This window comes from Diabrotica virgifera, chromosome 6, assembly GCF_917563875.1.
Source record: "Diabrotica virgifera virgifera chromosome 6, PGI_DIABVI_V3a".
Classification (NCBI taxonomy): Eukaryota; Metazoa; Arthropoda; class Insecta; order Coleoptera; family Chrysomelidae; genus Diabrotica; species Diabrotica virgifera.
The window spans coordinates 138,430,353-138,446,208 of NC_065448.1; the positions used below are offsets into that span (position 1 = coordinate 138,430,353).

The 15,856-nt window shown below is 36.6% G+C and overlaps 1 protein-coding gene across 1 annotated transcript in view; it reads left to right on the forward strand.

Moving 5' to 3' along the window:
* LOC126886897 (uncharacterized) overlaps positions 1 to 15,856 on the forward strand; it is a 29,601-nt gene that overhangs the window by 4,207 nt on the left and 9,538 nt on the right. Inside the window, exon 3 of the mRNA XM_050654031.1 lies at positions 11,989 to 12,225. Within this exon, the coding sequence (XP_050509988.1) occupies positions 11,989 to 12,225 (237 nt within the window). The remainder of the gene's footprint in view (positions 1 to 11,988; positions 12,226 to 15,856) is intronic.

Sequence of the window (15,856 nt, forward strand, 5' to 3'; positions counted from 1 at the left end):
ACTGGGAGGACAATTGTAAAACCCCAGTGTATTGTTGCATACAATAAGTTTATGGGTGCAGTAGACAAGACGGACATGCTACTGAGTTCAGTAGAGTGCGTCCGAAAAACTGCGAAATGGTACAAAAAAGTTTTCCTTCACCTTATGGATATGGTTCTGCTCAATGCAAACGTTTTGAATAATATAGTAGCAAAAACTAAAACTTCGTTGGCAGAATTTCAACTGACACTCATCCAACAGATAGTGGAAGAAAATCACAAGGGGAAAATGCGCACGTCAGCAGGTCGAAGATCAGTCGACGACAATCCATTGCGGCTTACTTGTAGGCATTTTCCGTCGCATGTACCTCCCACAACAAGTAGGAAAGTTGGACTAAGAAAATGTGTTGTGTGTGCCAAAAACAAAAAAAGAAAAGAAACAAGTTTTATGTGCCGTGAGTGCAATGTGCCTTTATGTGTTGTGAATTGTTTTGAAAGATTTCACACCATCAAACATTTTTAGAAAGTAAGTTCTACATAACAAATGACTATTTGGTTTTATTTTTTGTTTTGGATAATTTTGTTTTTCTTTTGTTATGGATAATTTTGTTGTTTTTTTGTTATGGATAATTTTTTTGTTTTTATTTGTTTTGTTAACATTTGTTTACATTGAATTTGAATGCAAAAATATGTGCAATAATTTTTTAATTTGTTTTATCTATCTTTCTATCCTAAGTTTTTCTAAACAATAGCGTTTTTGTATTTTTTTGTAAAATTTATTTTGTTTCAAAAAAAAATAAAAAAAATTATAAATAATTACCCAATTATTTTGTTTATATAAAACAACGTTATAAAGAATCATTTAGTCGCATTATTTAGCGCGAAAGCGGCCGACCGTTTTGACGTCAGAAATAGCCGCACTGGGGCATGAGTATCGCCGGAGAGAGAGCCGCATCGAAAGGGTTAACCAATAAACTGGCACATCCACATTTCACTGACGTCAAATAACAGTTTATTTATTTATCAAATAAAGATTTACTTTTCAAATAAATTGCCAAGTTAATCTCGCTTTCAATATCTATAACAAAGAAAATTTGTTAGTTTAACTTTAAATTCTCAAAATTGTATTGAAACACAATAAAAATATAATTGACTAATAAATTTTATTTAACGACTAATATTCATTGTTTATTTTTTGTTTGTGAAACCGGCCCTATGTGTTACTAAAATTATGACAGTGGTATTTTAAAAGTATGTAATTTAAGGTAATTTAAAGTTGTATTTCCCATTGTAGACATTGAAGTTCTTGCCAATGCATGGGGCCGAATATTGTATGTTTTAGAAGCTGAAGAATTTCGCAATTGGCTTCTGAATGCATTGGTTTACCCCTAGACATAAACTCTATGTGAATTAAACCCTTACAGTTCCAAAAAACAGGGGTCATCAGTTTTCCTATATTCAGATTTACTTACTTACAACCCTTCGTGGGTTTTAGTCGCCTAGACAACATGCCTCCATTCTTCTCTGTCTTGAGCAATTTCCATCTAGTTCTCCACACCCATAGCTCTCATAGTCCAGGGCGCATCTGTTTTGAGATGGATGTTGAGAGGTGACTCCAATTTTTTTGCACAAATTGCTTGAAAATAACTCAAATAATAATATTTGAGTTATCCTCCCACTCAAAAAGGTCCGGAACATTGTTAAATATCCGGAAATAATCAAAATGTCAAAATATGAAGGAAAATTCGATTTTTTCTTAGTTTTTTGATTATAACTTTGAAAGTATTCATTTCCGAAAAAAGTTGTACTGACATAAAAGTTGCGTAATTAAATTTCCTACAATACAGAATAGGTTAATAATTTTAAAAATAGTCACCCTTGTTGCAAAATAGCAATAATTGCGAAAAAACCATAAAAAAACAAGTATTTGCATTTTACGTTTTTCAACAATTTATGCTACACTTAGGACCTTCATATTTTACGCAGAAAAACTTTGATATAGTAAAACAATACTGTAAATTTCATTAAGATCGGTTCAACAGATTTTGCAATCCAGCTTTCGCAAAAAAAATCATTTTTTCAAAATGTTGCAGGACTGAAAATAAAGCAGACAGCAAGTTGAATTTTTTTTTTGATTATAGAAGTGTACTGTACCTTTCATTTGCAATTTGCAAAATTAAAATCGATTAAGTACCACGGCGTCAGGAATTTTTTTAAATAAACAATAATTTTTGGTGCTACTCGCAGGACAGCGGTGTTCGATTTACACAAGTTGATTTCCACCAAAATTTCTTCCAATCTTTATCTAATATATTATTTTCTTACTCTATATTTTGTTGTATTTTAATATTTTAATTCCACAAAAATCAAACTAATGTTATTATTGTTTATGAAATATTGTTTAAACAATTGCATATGTTTAAAAATAATAAACTTTTATTCTCTAAGTTAAAATATATGAACAAAGAAAGTTTTTGCAAAAAAAAGTGTTATTTAAAAGGACAGAGTATGTGTTTGTAGTTTGCAATAAACAAATTTATTTATTTATATCGAAATGTAATAAAAATTAAAATGTATCAATCATTATCACAGGTCATTGGAATGCCCAATCAGAGCAAACTATCCGCTGTCCTGGGCGTAGCACCAATACATAATGTTTATTTAAAAAAATTCCTGACGCCGTGGTAGTTATTCGATTTTAATTTTGCAAATTGCAAATGAAAGGTACAGTACATTTCTATATGCAAAAAAATTTCAACTTGCTATCTACTTTATTTTCAGTCCTGCAACATTTTGAAAAAATGATTTTTTTTGCGAAAGCTGGATTGCAAAATTTATTTTGCAAAATCTATTAAACCGATCTTAATGAAATTTACAGTATTGTTTTACTATATCATACAGTTTTTCTGGGTAAAATATGAAGCTCCTAGGTGTAGCATAAATGGTTGAAAAACGTAAAATGCGAATAATTGTTTTTTAATAGTTTTATCGCAACTATTGCTATTTTGCAATAGTTCAAGGGTGACTATTTTTAAAATTTTTAACCTATTCTGTATTGTAGGAAATTTAATTACGCAACTTTTATGTTAGTACAACTTTTCTCGGAAATAGATACTTTCAAAGTTATAATCAAAAAACGAAGAAAACAATCGAATTTTTCCTTCATTTTTTGACATTTTGATTATTTAAACAATGTTCCGGACCTTTTTGAGTGGGCGGATAACTCAAATATTATTATTTAAGTTATTTTCAAGCAATTTCTGCAAAAAAATTTGAGTCACCTCTCAACGTCCAAATGTACTAATATTTTTACAGATGCGCCCTGGTCTATCAGGTCTTATGCTTTATTATCTTGCCAGCAGGCACATAGTCTTCTTCCAGATGGGACTTCTTACCATACCAGCCTTACTGTTCTTTCGTCAGAATGTCTTCTGAGGTGTCCTGCCTATTGGAGTCTTCTAGACTTTATTTTTTTTATTATATTGGCGTCTGGGTATAATTCTTTGAGCTCTTTGTTAATTCTTATCCCATATTGTCCTGATGCTTCATCAAGAACAGGCCCAAAAATCTTCCTTGGTATTTTTCTTTCCCAAACACAGTCTCTTCTTTTGCTCTTGTTATTGTCCACGTTTCGCAGCCATACATCACTCAGATTGTATGATTGATTTATATAGAGTTGTATCTTTGTATGTGTTAAGCGCATTATTATATTTACATTCATATTTTTTAATATCACATTTTCTGTTCATTTGCACGCCTATGGTAGGTTAGGGCACAAACGCATAGTCCACCTCACATGGTCATTATGACTATGAGAAGATATGTGGGAACTTACGCAGCAAGTTGTGTTCGTACACCCAATTTGTCAATAAATATTAGTAGAAATAAATAGTTCACGATCAAGAAGTGTTTATTATAGTAATAAAACAGCTAAAGTGTTAACAGTCCACTTGATACATTATACATTACACACACATAACATTGATTGCTTCGAGCCGAATATCATAGAAGCCAAGCCATTTTTGAGGTTCAATTTTGCACAGCAAGCGTCGATGGAAACCTGTAGTACAAGGTACTAGGTAGCTAATTCGTTGGGAGTATTGACATGGAGGGGATATTATGACATGTCGACAGTGCTTCTCACGGTGGCATAATTTGTAAGTCGTCCCCAATGGGCGATAAATTCAGTTCTTTTTCTTCACTATATTTTCTTACCTTAGTAATGAAATCCACCTCTTGTTTTCAACCAGATACTTTAAGAACACAAAGAATCGACATATCCCTCTTTCACCATAGTGTTTACAATCCGGTGCAAAGCAGATTACCATTTTTATTACACAAAATACAATGGTTTACAAAACTTCCTAACCTTTGCTTCGTGAATAATACTAAAAACCATATTTCATAGAAATTTAAGACCGTATTATGGTGACATTATCTTAAAAACACTATAAGCAGAAAAAGCAGCAGCGGAAGCAAAATTTCAACTTTATAGTAATTAAAAAGGCTTGAGGTTGGGAAAATTCTGGCGTTTCAACCTTTGTTTACAAATTGATAATAACATTATTACAGTCGTGACGTCACACTTCGGCTGTCAGCCTTAAAATCTTTTCGTATTTTATTTTAAACTACAGTTGAGTCCGCGAGTCTTTACCCGTGCGTCATCATTTAAAGCATACGAAATAAGTCGGAAATTTACTAAACGCAACGGCAAGTGGATATTATTCCGATCACGGGTTATAGTATAAAATTTGACGTTATCAAATAAATATAATGTCAAATTTAAGTGGTGCTTTAAAATTTTGGTGCATAATTACAGCTACATTTAAAGTAGCTTAATAAATTATTTTATTATCATTGATTAAAAAATAAATAAACAATTTATAAAAAATTTAATAACATATTTTCTTTTTGTTATTTTATTCACTTTGGCGGAACCTTAAACACAAGCATTCAACTGTGTCAACAATGAGGTTAGCTTTGTACGTTGTCAAAATTTATCGTAAAATAACATAAACCTATCAAACAATTTCTAACTCCAATATAAAATTTTTTGTGAAAACAACTGTTTGTATACTATAAAAAACTTCAAAATTCAAAAATTCGACAGAATAACAGCAAGAAATTCAACAAACTGACAGCCACAAAAGTAAACAAACCAAAACGTCAGAAATTGTACTTAAAATAGGTGACATCCCCAATCGACTTTGTACCTATCTCTTTTCAATGCACTGAGTCTAAATCGTTCATAAAAATAACATGTGTTTTTACTTAATAGCATGCGGCAGCTGGTTTGTCATTAGATTCATGCGTGGAAGAGAATTATGCTAGATAAAAAGTATGTGTTTTATCTCGCCAGGTATTAATGACGCACGGGTAAAGACTCGCGGACTCAACTGTATATCTATCTATTATATCAGACATTTACTGCCAAATAGAGTATTTATAGCAAATTTATAATAATGTATTAATACTGTAGCGTGATTACTGTTAAAAATAATAGTCTCGGTTCGTTTATATACGAATTTATTTATAAAAGTTACAGACGAATTTATATTATACACTAAACTCTATTTACAAAATTCGTATCGTTATATACTCTAGCCATTATTCTCGATCATTCCAGGCTAAGCCAGCTCTCTGGCTATCGTGTGACCTTCCAACCACCGCGCGTCGATTCCACGTATACCAGAATTTTCTCGGCTTACGTCTCGAGGTGCTACTGGCGGCCGGTGAGTCATTGTTTTGCTACATTGCTCCCCTCTTAAGATCTGAGCGTCCCGATCAGCAAGTCTAGATGGCCCAGGATGGCGGAATCTACAGGATTCTCCAGCTCTGCATACACCCCTAGAAAAGAAGTAACAGTCTACTGTCTTTGAAGGGTATGACATCTTCGGGTTCATGCAACACACAGTAATTCATACGCCAGTTTCTCTGAAGATCGCTTCAAGCATGCTTCTCACAATCTTCCAATCCAGATTTTCTAGTGCATGGCCTATTGTTGGTAAAGCCAAATCTTTGATGTCATAATTACACACGATTTTCTTCAAATTAGTTAGAGCACGCCATATGTTCTCGTAGCTTGGCGTGTCCGTATAAGACGTCCTGGTCACCATATACAGCAAAGATCGAGGACCATCTTTCAATCGCAGTACTCTTCCAATTTTAGGCTGCTGATTTCTTAACTCGTCCAGGCGGCCGAACTTTCTATTGAATACGGACTAGATTCCTTTAGTCATCTCGAGGTTTTGGGCCACACAGTGGACTAGAGAGACGCTTTCTGGAACACTAAACAGATCTTGCTGAACTTCTGTGGTCACGCCGAATCTAGCACTCTTTCTCTGCGTAATTTGACATAAATTCCTTAAAACTTGGTTGTGTGGCATCTTTCTTCTCCTGTTGGAGGACTCGTGCTTCTTCCTGTTTCATTTGAGGCAGCATATGGTGCAAGACGATTTATGTGAATAACTTTTGGTTTACCGTTTGGCAACTTCTTAATTCTATATATCACGTCATTTATTTTCTTCTTAACTTCATACGGACCTTCCCATTGTCTTTGCAGTTTAGGACACAAGCCTCGACGACGTCGTGGATTATAAAGCCAGACAAGATCACTTACTTCGAAGCTTTCATTCTTGCATCGAGAATCATATTGATCTTTCATTCTGTCACTGGCTATCTGGATGTGTTGTCGGGCAAGTTCATGAATGTTGTTCATTCGTAATTTCAGGCTGTCAACGTATTCTTTGCCTGCAACATGTTCCTCGGAAGGTCTGCAGCCAAACTTTAGGTCGCAGGGCAAACGAACTTCACGATCCAACATCAGGCAGGTTGGTGTTTGACCTGTAGTTTCATTCACGGCCGAGCGGTAGGCCATCAGGAATAAATTTATGTGTTGGTACCAATCTCGCTGATGTTCAGATACAACTTTGGACAAGTGTTTACCCATCGTTCGGTTCATCCTCTCGACCATCCCATCTGATTGAGGATGCAGGGGTGTTGTTCTGGTCTTATTGGCACCAATCAATTTACAAACGTTTTGGAAAAGAGCTGACTCAAAGTTTCGCCCTTGGTCGGAGTGGATCTCCAAGGGAACACCAAATCGGCTGAAGAATTCTTTAACAAGTACCTCTGCAACGGTAGCAGCTTCCTGATTCGGTAATGCATAGGCCTCGGTCCATTTGGTAAAATAATCCATGGCTACCAGGATGTATTTATTTCCAGCATCGGTTTCTGGAAATGGACCTGCAATGTCGATTGCTACTCTTTCCATAGGACTGCCAACATTGTACTGTCTCATGGGTGCTCTCTTTTTACCAACTGGACCATTACCGGATGCACAGTTCACATTTCCGGCACCATCTTCTTACGTCATCTTTACAGTTCACCCAATAGAACCGTTCTCGAACCTTTTGTAGAGTCTTCGTAATACCAAAGTGTCCACCTGATGTACCGTCATGCAACTGACGCAATACTTCTGACACTTTACTTTTAGGTACAATCAACTGAAGCTTAGATTCTGTACCATCATCGTTCTCAAAGGTTCTGTACAGAAGATCATCTTTTAGTACCAGGCAATTCCATTGGCTCCAGTAGGCCTTGACTTCTGGACTGCATGCACTAATGTTCTGCCAACTAGGTCTCTCACCTTGCCGCATCCAATCCAATACTCTTTTTATACATGGATCATATTCTTAAGCATCTTGTAACTGTTGGGGCTGCCATTGCTCATTAATTACGGTGGTTCGTCTCACGGGGCAAAATCGTTCCTCTAATTTGGCACAGTGATTACAATTTGCACTGCATGGTCGTCTCGAAAGGGCATCAGCATTTGAATGAACTCTTCCGGCCCTGTGTTCTATCTCGTAATCATATTCTTGTAATCGTTCTAACCATCTTGCCATCTGGCCCTCTGGATTACGGAACTTTCTGCCATACAAGTATTTATGGAAATGTTCGCAAGCCCAGCAGTTCTCTTCTGGTAACGCAATAGTTTCTTTCTGGTTTCGACAGGACTTTGCTGAAATAAGCGATGACTTTTTCCTGCCCATCCTGGATTTGGGAGAGAACAGCTCCTATGGCACTGTTGCTAGCATCGGTATCCAAAACAAATTTTCCTGCCTGTTTCGGGTAGCTTAATATCAGTGCACTGATCAGAGCCATTTGTAGTTGTTCGAAAGCTTTTTGGCATTCTTCACTCCATGTATATTCTTTGCCCTCCTCCGTCAACTTTGTTAGGGGCTTGGAGATATTGGCAAATCCTTTGACAAATCGTCGGTAATATGTACATAGGCCAAGGAAACTTCTAATTTCATGTTTATCTTTTGGTACTGGCCAATCTTTAATTGCTTCAATCTTTTCAGGATCAGCTGTTACACCATTACTCGATACAATATGTCCCAAGTACTTAACTTCTCGTCGAAACATGTGACATTTCTTCGGACTTAACTTCAAGTTCGCTGCCCTCAATCGTTGAAAGACTTCTATTAGATTCTTGGCATGTTCATCAAAGGATCTTCCAACCACAATTACATCATCCAAGTAAACCAGGCATGTTTTCCATGTTAGACCTCTTAAAACTGCCTCCATTAATCTTTCAAATGTGGCAGGAGCATTACATAACGGCATAGCCGTGAACTGCCAAAGCCCTGATCCTATCGAAAATGCGGTTTTCTCCCGATCGGCTGGCTCCATGTCTACTTGCCAATATCCACTTTTTAAATCGAGTGTGGAGAACCAACGAGAACCGTAGAGAGTATCCAATTTATCGTCTATTCTGGGCAAAGGATAACTATCTTTTTTTGTTACCGCATTGAGCTGGCGGTAGTCGATACAAAAACGCGTTGAACCATCTTTCTTCTTTACCAGAACTACTGGTAATGTCCATGGACTGTTCGATAGTTCAATTACCCCTTGTTTGTCCATATCCTTGATAATCTCTTCGGCCTCATCTCTTTTCGCAAATGGAAGTCGTCTAGGCCGTTGTCTGATTGGCTGAGCGTCTCCGGTATTTATTTTATGCGTTACTATGCTTGTTTTGCCCTTATCCTTCTTATCAATAGCAAAAACATCTTGATACTCTATCAGCATAGACCTCACTTTTTCCGTTCGTTCATGATCATGATCTTGGCATCTTTCAATGATCATCTCGACAAGGTCTTTTGGATACTTTGACTTCGATGATTTCTCATTGGTATTCATAGAGCAAATTGAAGCCACGGGAACACACTGCCCGATCAAAGCTCCTCTACTTAACTTAATAGCAGTTTCCCTTAAATTCATAACTCTTACAGGGATGACATCTCGAACTCTTACCAAAGTTTTCGCCGTTAGGAACTCGACATTGTCCACATCTTCGACCATCCTTAAACTTCCCTCTCGGCAGTGTCCATCAAGCGTGGTCATCAGAATTTTCTCACTATTACCGGGTATGGTTACGTCGCATGTAGTTAGTAGGCGGATGACATCTTCTTTGTCGTCGTGAAAGGGAAACTCTTCACCATTGATCTTGAGGACTCCATTTTAAACATCCAATACAGCCCCAACTTTTCTTAGTATGTCCATTCCCAATATGAACTCGTCGGAGATCTCGGCAATTAATACTTAATGTTCAACTGTGGTCTGGCCAATAGATACTGACATATTAGCCTCGCCATATTATGTATTAATTAGCTCACCAGTCGCTGTTCTAAGCTTTACTGTTGCAGGTGATAACTTATGATGGCCTCGTACTACGTCTGGACGTGCGATAGTTCTTGTTGCACCTGTATCCACCAAAAACGATCTACATCTATTATTGATACGACCTTCGATGTATAAGTTGTGGATTCCACCGGAGGACGTAAGGTTGACAGTTACTATGGGGGCTCTAGTTCTCGAGGTCGACAGTTGCCCCTTGGTGTCGACCCGCTCTAGTTTTCCGACGGCTGTACGATCTTCTTACAATTACGACGAATGTGGCCTACGTCGCCGCAATTCCAACATCTAGGCTCGCGTCTCTTTGGCATCTCGTTACGAAATACTCTCCGTATCATTTCCTCCAGACGTTCATCGTTGTGTTCGTCACTTCCTTCAATGGTTCTTACTCTATGGCTTCGTGAAGTTTGACTAGCCGTTTCGTGTTCCAATGCAATAGCAAGTGCTTCATCTAAAACTTTCGGTCATGCTAGTCGTAAAGCTTTCTGTAGTTCACTATCTTTCAGCCCATTGACGAAGGTATCTACCGCAATTTCTTCTAAAACGCTGTCTTGCACCTCCGGATAAGCCAACCGCACCACACGAGCCACATCTGCTTCAAATTCTTGCAGATTCTCACTTGCTCGTTGACTTCTACTTCGCAGTTGTGCTTTGTATACTTGTTGTATATGAGCATCTCCATAGCGTTTTTCCATACGAGTGAACAAGGTCTGGTAACATTTTTCTTGGCCCTTAGGAATTGACCTTAATATGTCTGCAGCATCACCTCGTAGAGCAGCAGTCAAGGAAACGGCCTTTTCTTGTTCGGTCCAATGATTGGCGGTTGCAATAGCTTCAAATTGTCTAAGAGTCTAAGGTATATGGACCAAGAAGACTTTCCATCAAATGGTGGTAATTTAAATCTCATATGATGCGATGTTTCGTCTCTCGGTGTTTCATCCTTCACTACAGGATCTAAAGCTACTGCGTTAACTGATGGTTGTACTTTTGTATCAGTTATCCTGCTCTCTAGTTGTTTGATCTTTTCTTCTACGGTCTCTAATTGTTTGATCTTCTCTTCTAACATTTCTTTATTGTCGTCTACACTTTTCTGTATCTTATCGGTTGTTCTAAAAACTTCTTCGAATTTCTCGTTGTTCTGTCTACAAACTTCCTCAAGTTTTTCGTTGTTCTGTCTACAAACCTCTTTAATTACTTGAGAAGTCTCGTCAAATTTTTTAGCAACGTTATCGAATTTCTCGTCGCTTTTTCTACTAACTTCTTTAAGTTTCTCGTTGTTCTTTATAGAAGTTTCATCGATCTTTTGAGAAACATTTCTGGTCGAACCTCTCATTAATCGTTTGAGAAACAGTTTTTAATTTCGATAAGATTGCTTGACTGGAAGTGGAACGTCTCTGGATAATCTCCGTTCTTCGTGAGGACTTCCTCGAGTCGTGCTTGTAGGACTTTCTTGGTCCCACTGCTGTCTTCATCGCGTTCCTCTAGCTGTTCACGAAGCTGTTTTGCGGAAAGTTCTTGTAGCAACATCTTTGGTCGGCACACACGTACTTTTCAAAATGTCTTTTAAAAGTCTTTCCGAATACCGAACAATCAACGCACTTTAATTATTCCCGACGAACAAAGTTCAAAAGTCTCTCCGAATACCGAACAATTAACGCACTCCGATTATTCCCGACGAATAAAGTTCAAAAGTCTTTTAAAGTCTCTCTGTAATTCACTTATTTATATCGCACTAAGTTTACCGAACACCGACACCACTGTAGTGTGATTACTGTTAAAATAATACTCTCGGTTCGTTTATATACGAATTTATTTATACAAGTTACAAACGAATTTATATTATACACTAAACTCTATTTACAAAATTCGTATCGTTATATACTCTAGCCATTATTCTCGATCATTCCGGGCTAAGCCAGCTCTCTGGCTATCGTGTGACCTTCCATTCACCGCGCGTCGATTCCACGTATACCAGAATTTTCTCGGCTTACGTCTCGAGGTGCTACTGGCGGCCGGTGAGTCATTGTGTTGCTACAATACATTAGTCATTAGAACAACATTAATAGTAAAATTTTAAATAATCTCTTGTTTTTTGTAAATCACACATAAAGCGTACACATAAGATCGTCCCAAGCGACGTCAGAGTGTACCATGTGATCTATAATCATAATTAACACTACCAGCGAATATAGGTGTGTATGTAATATCTACTTAGGTGTGAAAAATCACGGTTCATGTGCTATATTTTAACAACTTTATTATCTTATTACTGATAGTTGCTGCAATATAATATATAAATATCATTATCTTACAGGCCAAGAACACATGTTGTAGCAGATTTTGGCTGTGGAGATGCACGACTGTCCAAGTCAATAAATCAAAAAGTTCACTCTTTTGACCTTGTGGCTGTAGATGAGGCAGTAGTAGCCTGTGATATGGCAAATGTACCACTTGAAAATAATTCAGTAGATGTTGCTGTCTACTGTCTCTCGCTTATGGGTACAAATTTACGTGATTACTTGGCAGAAGCAAATAGGGTTTTGAAAGTAGGGTAAGGACATTTTTAAGTTTTAGAAAAATATAATAAACCTAACTCATTGACTGTGTGAGGAATCGTAACTGTCAACAGACACATATAATGTGCGACTGGCTTCAATGGTTTTTACCATTATCAACTTGTATTTTATATTCCAGAAACTGAAAATTAAAGTATACATATTTTAAATATTTCCTTTTGTCTACAACTTGAATGAAATCTGTATACACTGCTATTTGTATTGTATGTGGTTAGTAACATCTTAAAAAGATCAAACAAATGCCTAGATATATATATTATCGGTTTACAACGTTCTCCGTCTTCCGATACCCGTTCGCCATTCCTCTCTGTCCGCACATTGATCTACTTGCAGACCTCTTTCATCCATGGCTTTGTTTATTCCTGCCTGCCAACTTTTCCTCAGTTTACCTCTTCTTCTTCTACCTTGCGGTTTCCAGTTTTGTATTTGTTTTGGGATTCTGTCTTCGTGCATTCTTTGTACGTGACCAAACCATCGCAGTTGTATTTCATTGATTTCGTCATTTATTGTATGTGTGACCTTCATTATTTCTCGTATTCGTTCATTGGTGGCATGTTCTCTTCTTGATCTTCCTGCAGCTCTTCTCCAGAAATCCATTTCGGTGACCTCTAACATTCGTTTTGCTTTTTCCTTCATAGGCCATACTTCGCAGCTGTATGTTATGATGCTTTTCACTACGGCGTTATAGATCTTTTTCTTGTTTTGGTTTTTCATCTGCTTGTCCCAGAGTACTGAGTTTAGGAGAGTAATTGCTTTCCTGTCCTGAGTATTTCGTTCTTTAATGGCTCCATCCAGTGTTCCATCATTCGTGATTTTCACGCAAATGCCTAGATCCTAAACAAAATTTACTACGTTGCTAATTTAATGTCTACCGAATGAAGTGTTCAAACATGTCCTCCGTTTGATAGTATGTGAATCGATGATAGAATGCGTCTATTACATTTCTCCACGTTTTTCTAGAAATTAATATGAATTCATTGATCATTTTTTGCTTTAGCTCTCTCTGCAACACTTGATGATTTACGCCCGGTTTCATAATCAACTTAAAGTGAACATTAACTAAAGTTCACTTTATTGTGTTACAATTCCATTGATAAAGGTACCAACTTAAAATTTAAAGTCCACTTTAACTTATTATGAAATCGAGCGTTAGTTTTATAAATTCCATTTTTTAAGTATCCACAATCAAAATAATATTTTTGGTTCAAATTGGATGAACGAGGAGGCCATTCAATACTACCTAATCAACCAATTAATAAAACTATTTATCTAATTAGCCTTCTTCGGTCCATCTTTGGACATAGTCCTCCCCAATCCTTTTCCATTCTTCTCTGTCTGGCGCTACAGTCATCCACCTAGAGCCCACGTGCTTCTTGGTATTATCTGCTCATCTTATTTGAGGTCTTCCTCTGCTTCGTTTATATTCCCACGGTCTCAGATTTATAAGACTTTTGTTCCATCGGTCTTCTTTTTGTCTCATATTGTGTCAGGCAAATCTCCATTTCAATTTTGCAACTTCATAACATCCCTAACTTTTGTTTTCTCTCTTATCAACTCGTTTCTCGTTTTACCCATTAGTCTTATGTGCAACATTTGTCTTTCCATTGCTCTTTGCGTTTTTATGATTTTGTCCATGTTTTCTTTTGTAGACGACCACGTTTGTTGGGAACCATAACTGAGAACATGAAGTACGCATTGATTGTATAACTTGGTCTTAAGATGTTGTGGATATCTTTTGTTTTTAAAGATGTAGCTTAGTTTGCCAAATGCTGCCCATGTCAGTCTAACTCCTCTTTTGATCTCTGCTGTTTGGTTTTCCTTGTTAAATTTTATAATTTGACCCAGATATATATTATAATCGTGAACTCGTTCTATTTCATCTAGTCCGATCATCATTGTGATATCCTCATCTGAATTTGCTATGATTTTTGTCTTGCTTTAATTCATATTAATTAATTAATTAATATTTATTGACGGAAAACTCTATTTTACAATTAAAAGTAAAAGTCAAAATTAAACATTGAACACAAGTTAACTTACATTACTTGCAATTAAACTAACGGCATCAAAAAATTAAAATCAAATTAAAATAATTCACGTGAAATAGTCTTTTTAAAAGCATTTAGTGTGACTCCCATAAAGTCTATATTTGGAAACTCATTTACACTAGAAACAATTCTATTTAAAGTCATATTTTCTGCATGACGTGTATTGCACGATCTAGCGGATAGCAAGGGACATCTTCTCAAATTCCTAGCTGGAACATAAAAATCTATTCGACCCAGAATACTAGGTGCAACAATAATACCATTTAACACATTAAATACGAAATTAAGGTCAAAGTATCGCCTGCGATCCTCTAAACGGTGCAAATGAAACATCTGCATGACCTGACTGGAATTCAATTGCATTCCTCTAGTACCTAACCTATACCGCAGATATCTAACGAATTTATTTTGAATCGATTCAATTCGATATTTGTGATTCTCATAACTTGGACTCCAAATCACTGAACAATACTCTAGTAATGAACGAACATAACTCAAAAACAATCTCACAATTACAAACAAATTTTTAAAATCATATGACATTCTGATGACTAACCCTAATGTCCGATTAGCACGCGCAATAATGGCATCAGAATGGTCCACGAAACTTGCTTACTATCCAGTAACACACCTAAATCCTTAATTACCTGAACCCTAGATAAATCCACATCTCCTATCTTGTATTTAAAATCACTGGTGGTCTTATTACGTGAAAAAATAATATATGAGCATTTCGAAGCATTCAATCTAAGATTATTTTCCTGGCACCAATGTACTAAAGAATCCAAGTCTCTCTGCAAACCCTCACAATCAGATTCTGACCTAATGCATTTAAATATCTTTAAGTCGTCTGCAAATATCAGATATTCAGATTTAAAGTTCCTACCAATATCATTTACCAACAACAGAAAAAGCTTAGGACCCAAATGGCAACCCTGCGGAACCCCTGACACGGCTTCAAATCCATTAGAAACACATCCTGCTGATCTTACTTGCAATGTTCTTCCTTGCAAATACGAAGTAAACCAAGCTAATAAAGAACCAGTGATACCAAAGTTTCTCAGCTTTGTAATTAAGACATTATGATCTAGTAGGTCAAAGGCCTTACTGAAATCGGTGTATATAGAGTGCACCTCGTAACCCTCATCCATTGCTGTACCTATACTATCGATATACAAAAAGAGGTTAGTGAGAGTAGAACGTCCGCCTACAAATCCATGTTGGTTGTCCGTAATAATGTTCCTAAAACAATTATCCAAACTTGGCAAAACCATTTTTTCAAATACTTTAGATAAGGCTGACTGAATACAAACTGGCCGATAATTTTTGATATCACTATGATCTCCTGCCTTGAAAATAGGACACACAAAGGAATGTTTCCATCTGTTCGGGAAAATTCCCGTCTGGAGAGATTTATTAAGAACATGTACTAATGGTTCACACAAGGACACTGCACTTTCTCTTAGGAACAAATTCGGTATCAAATCAGGGCCAGCCCGTTTATTGACATTTAATGACAACAACACATTCAGTAAATTGTCAAAAGTGACTTCGAGGT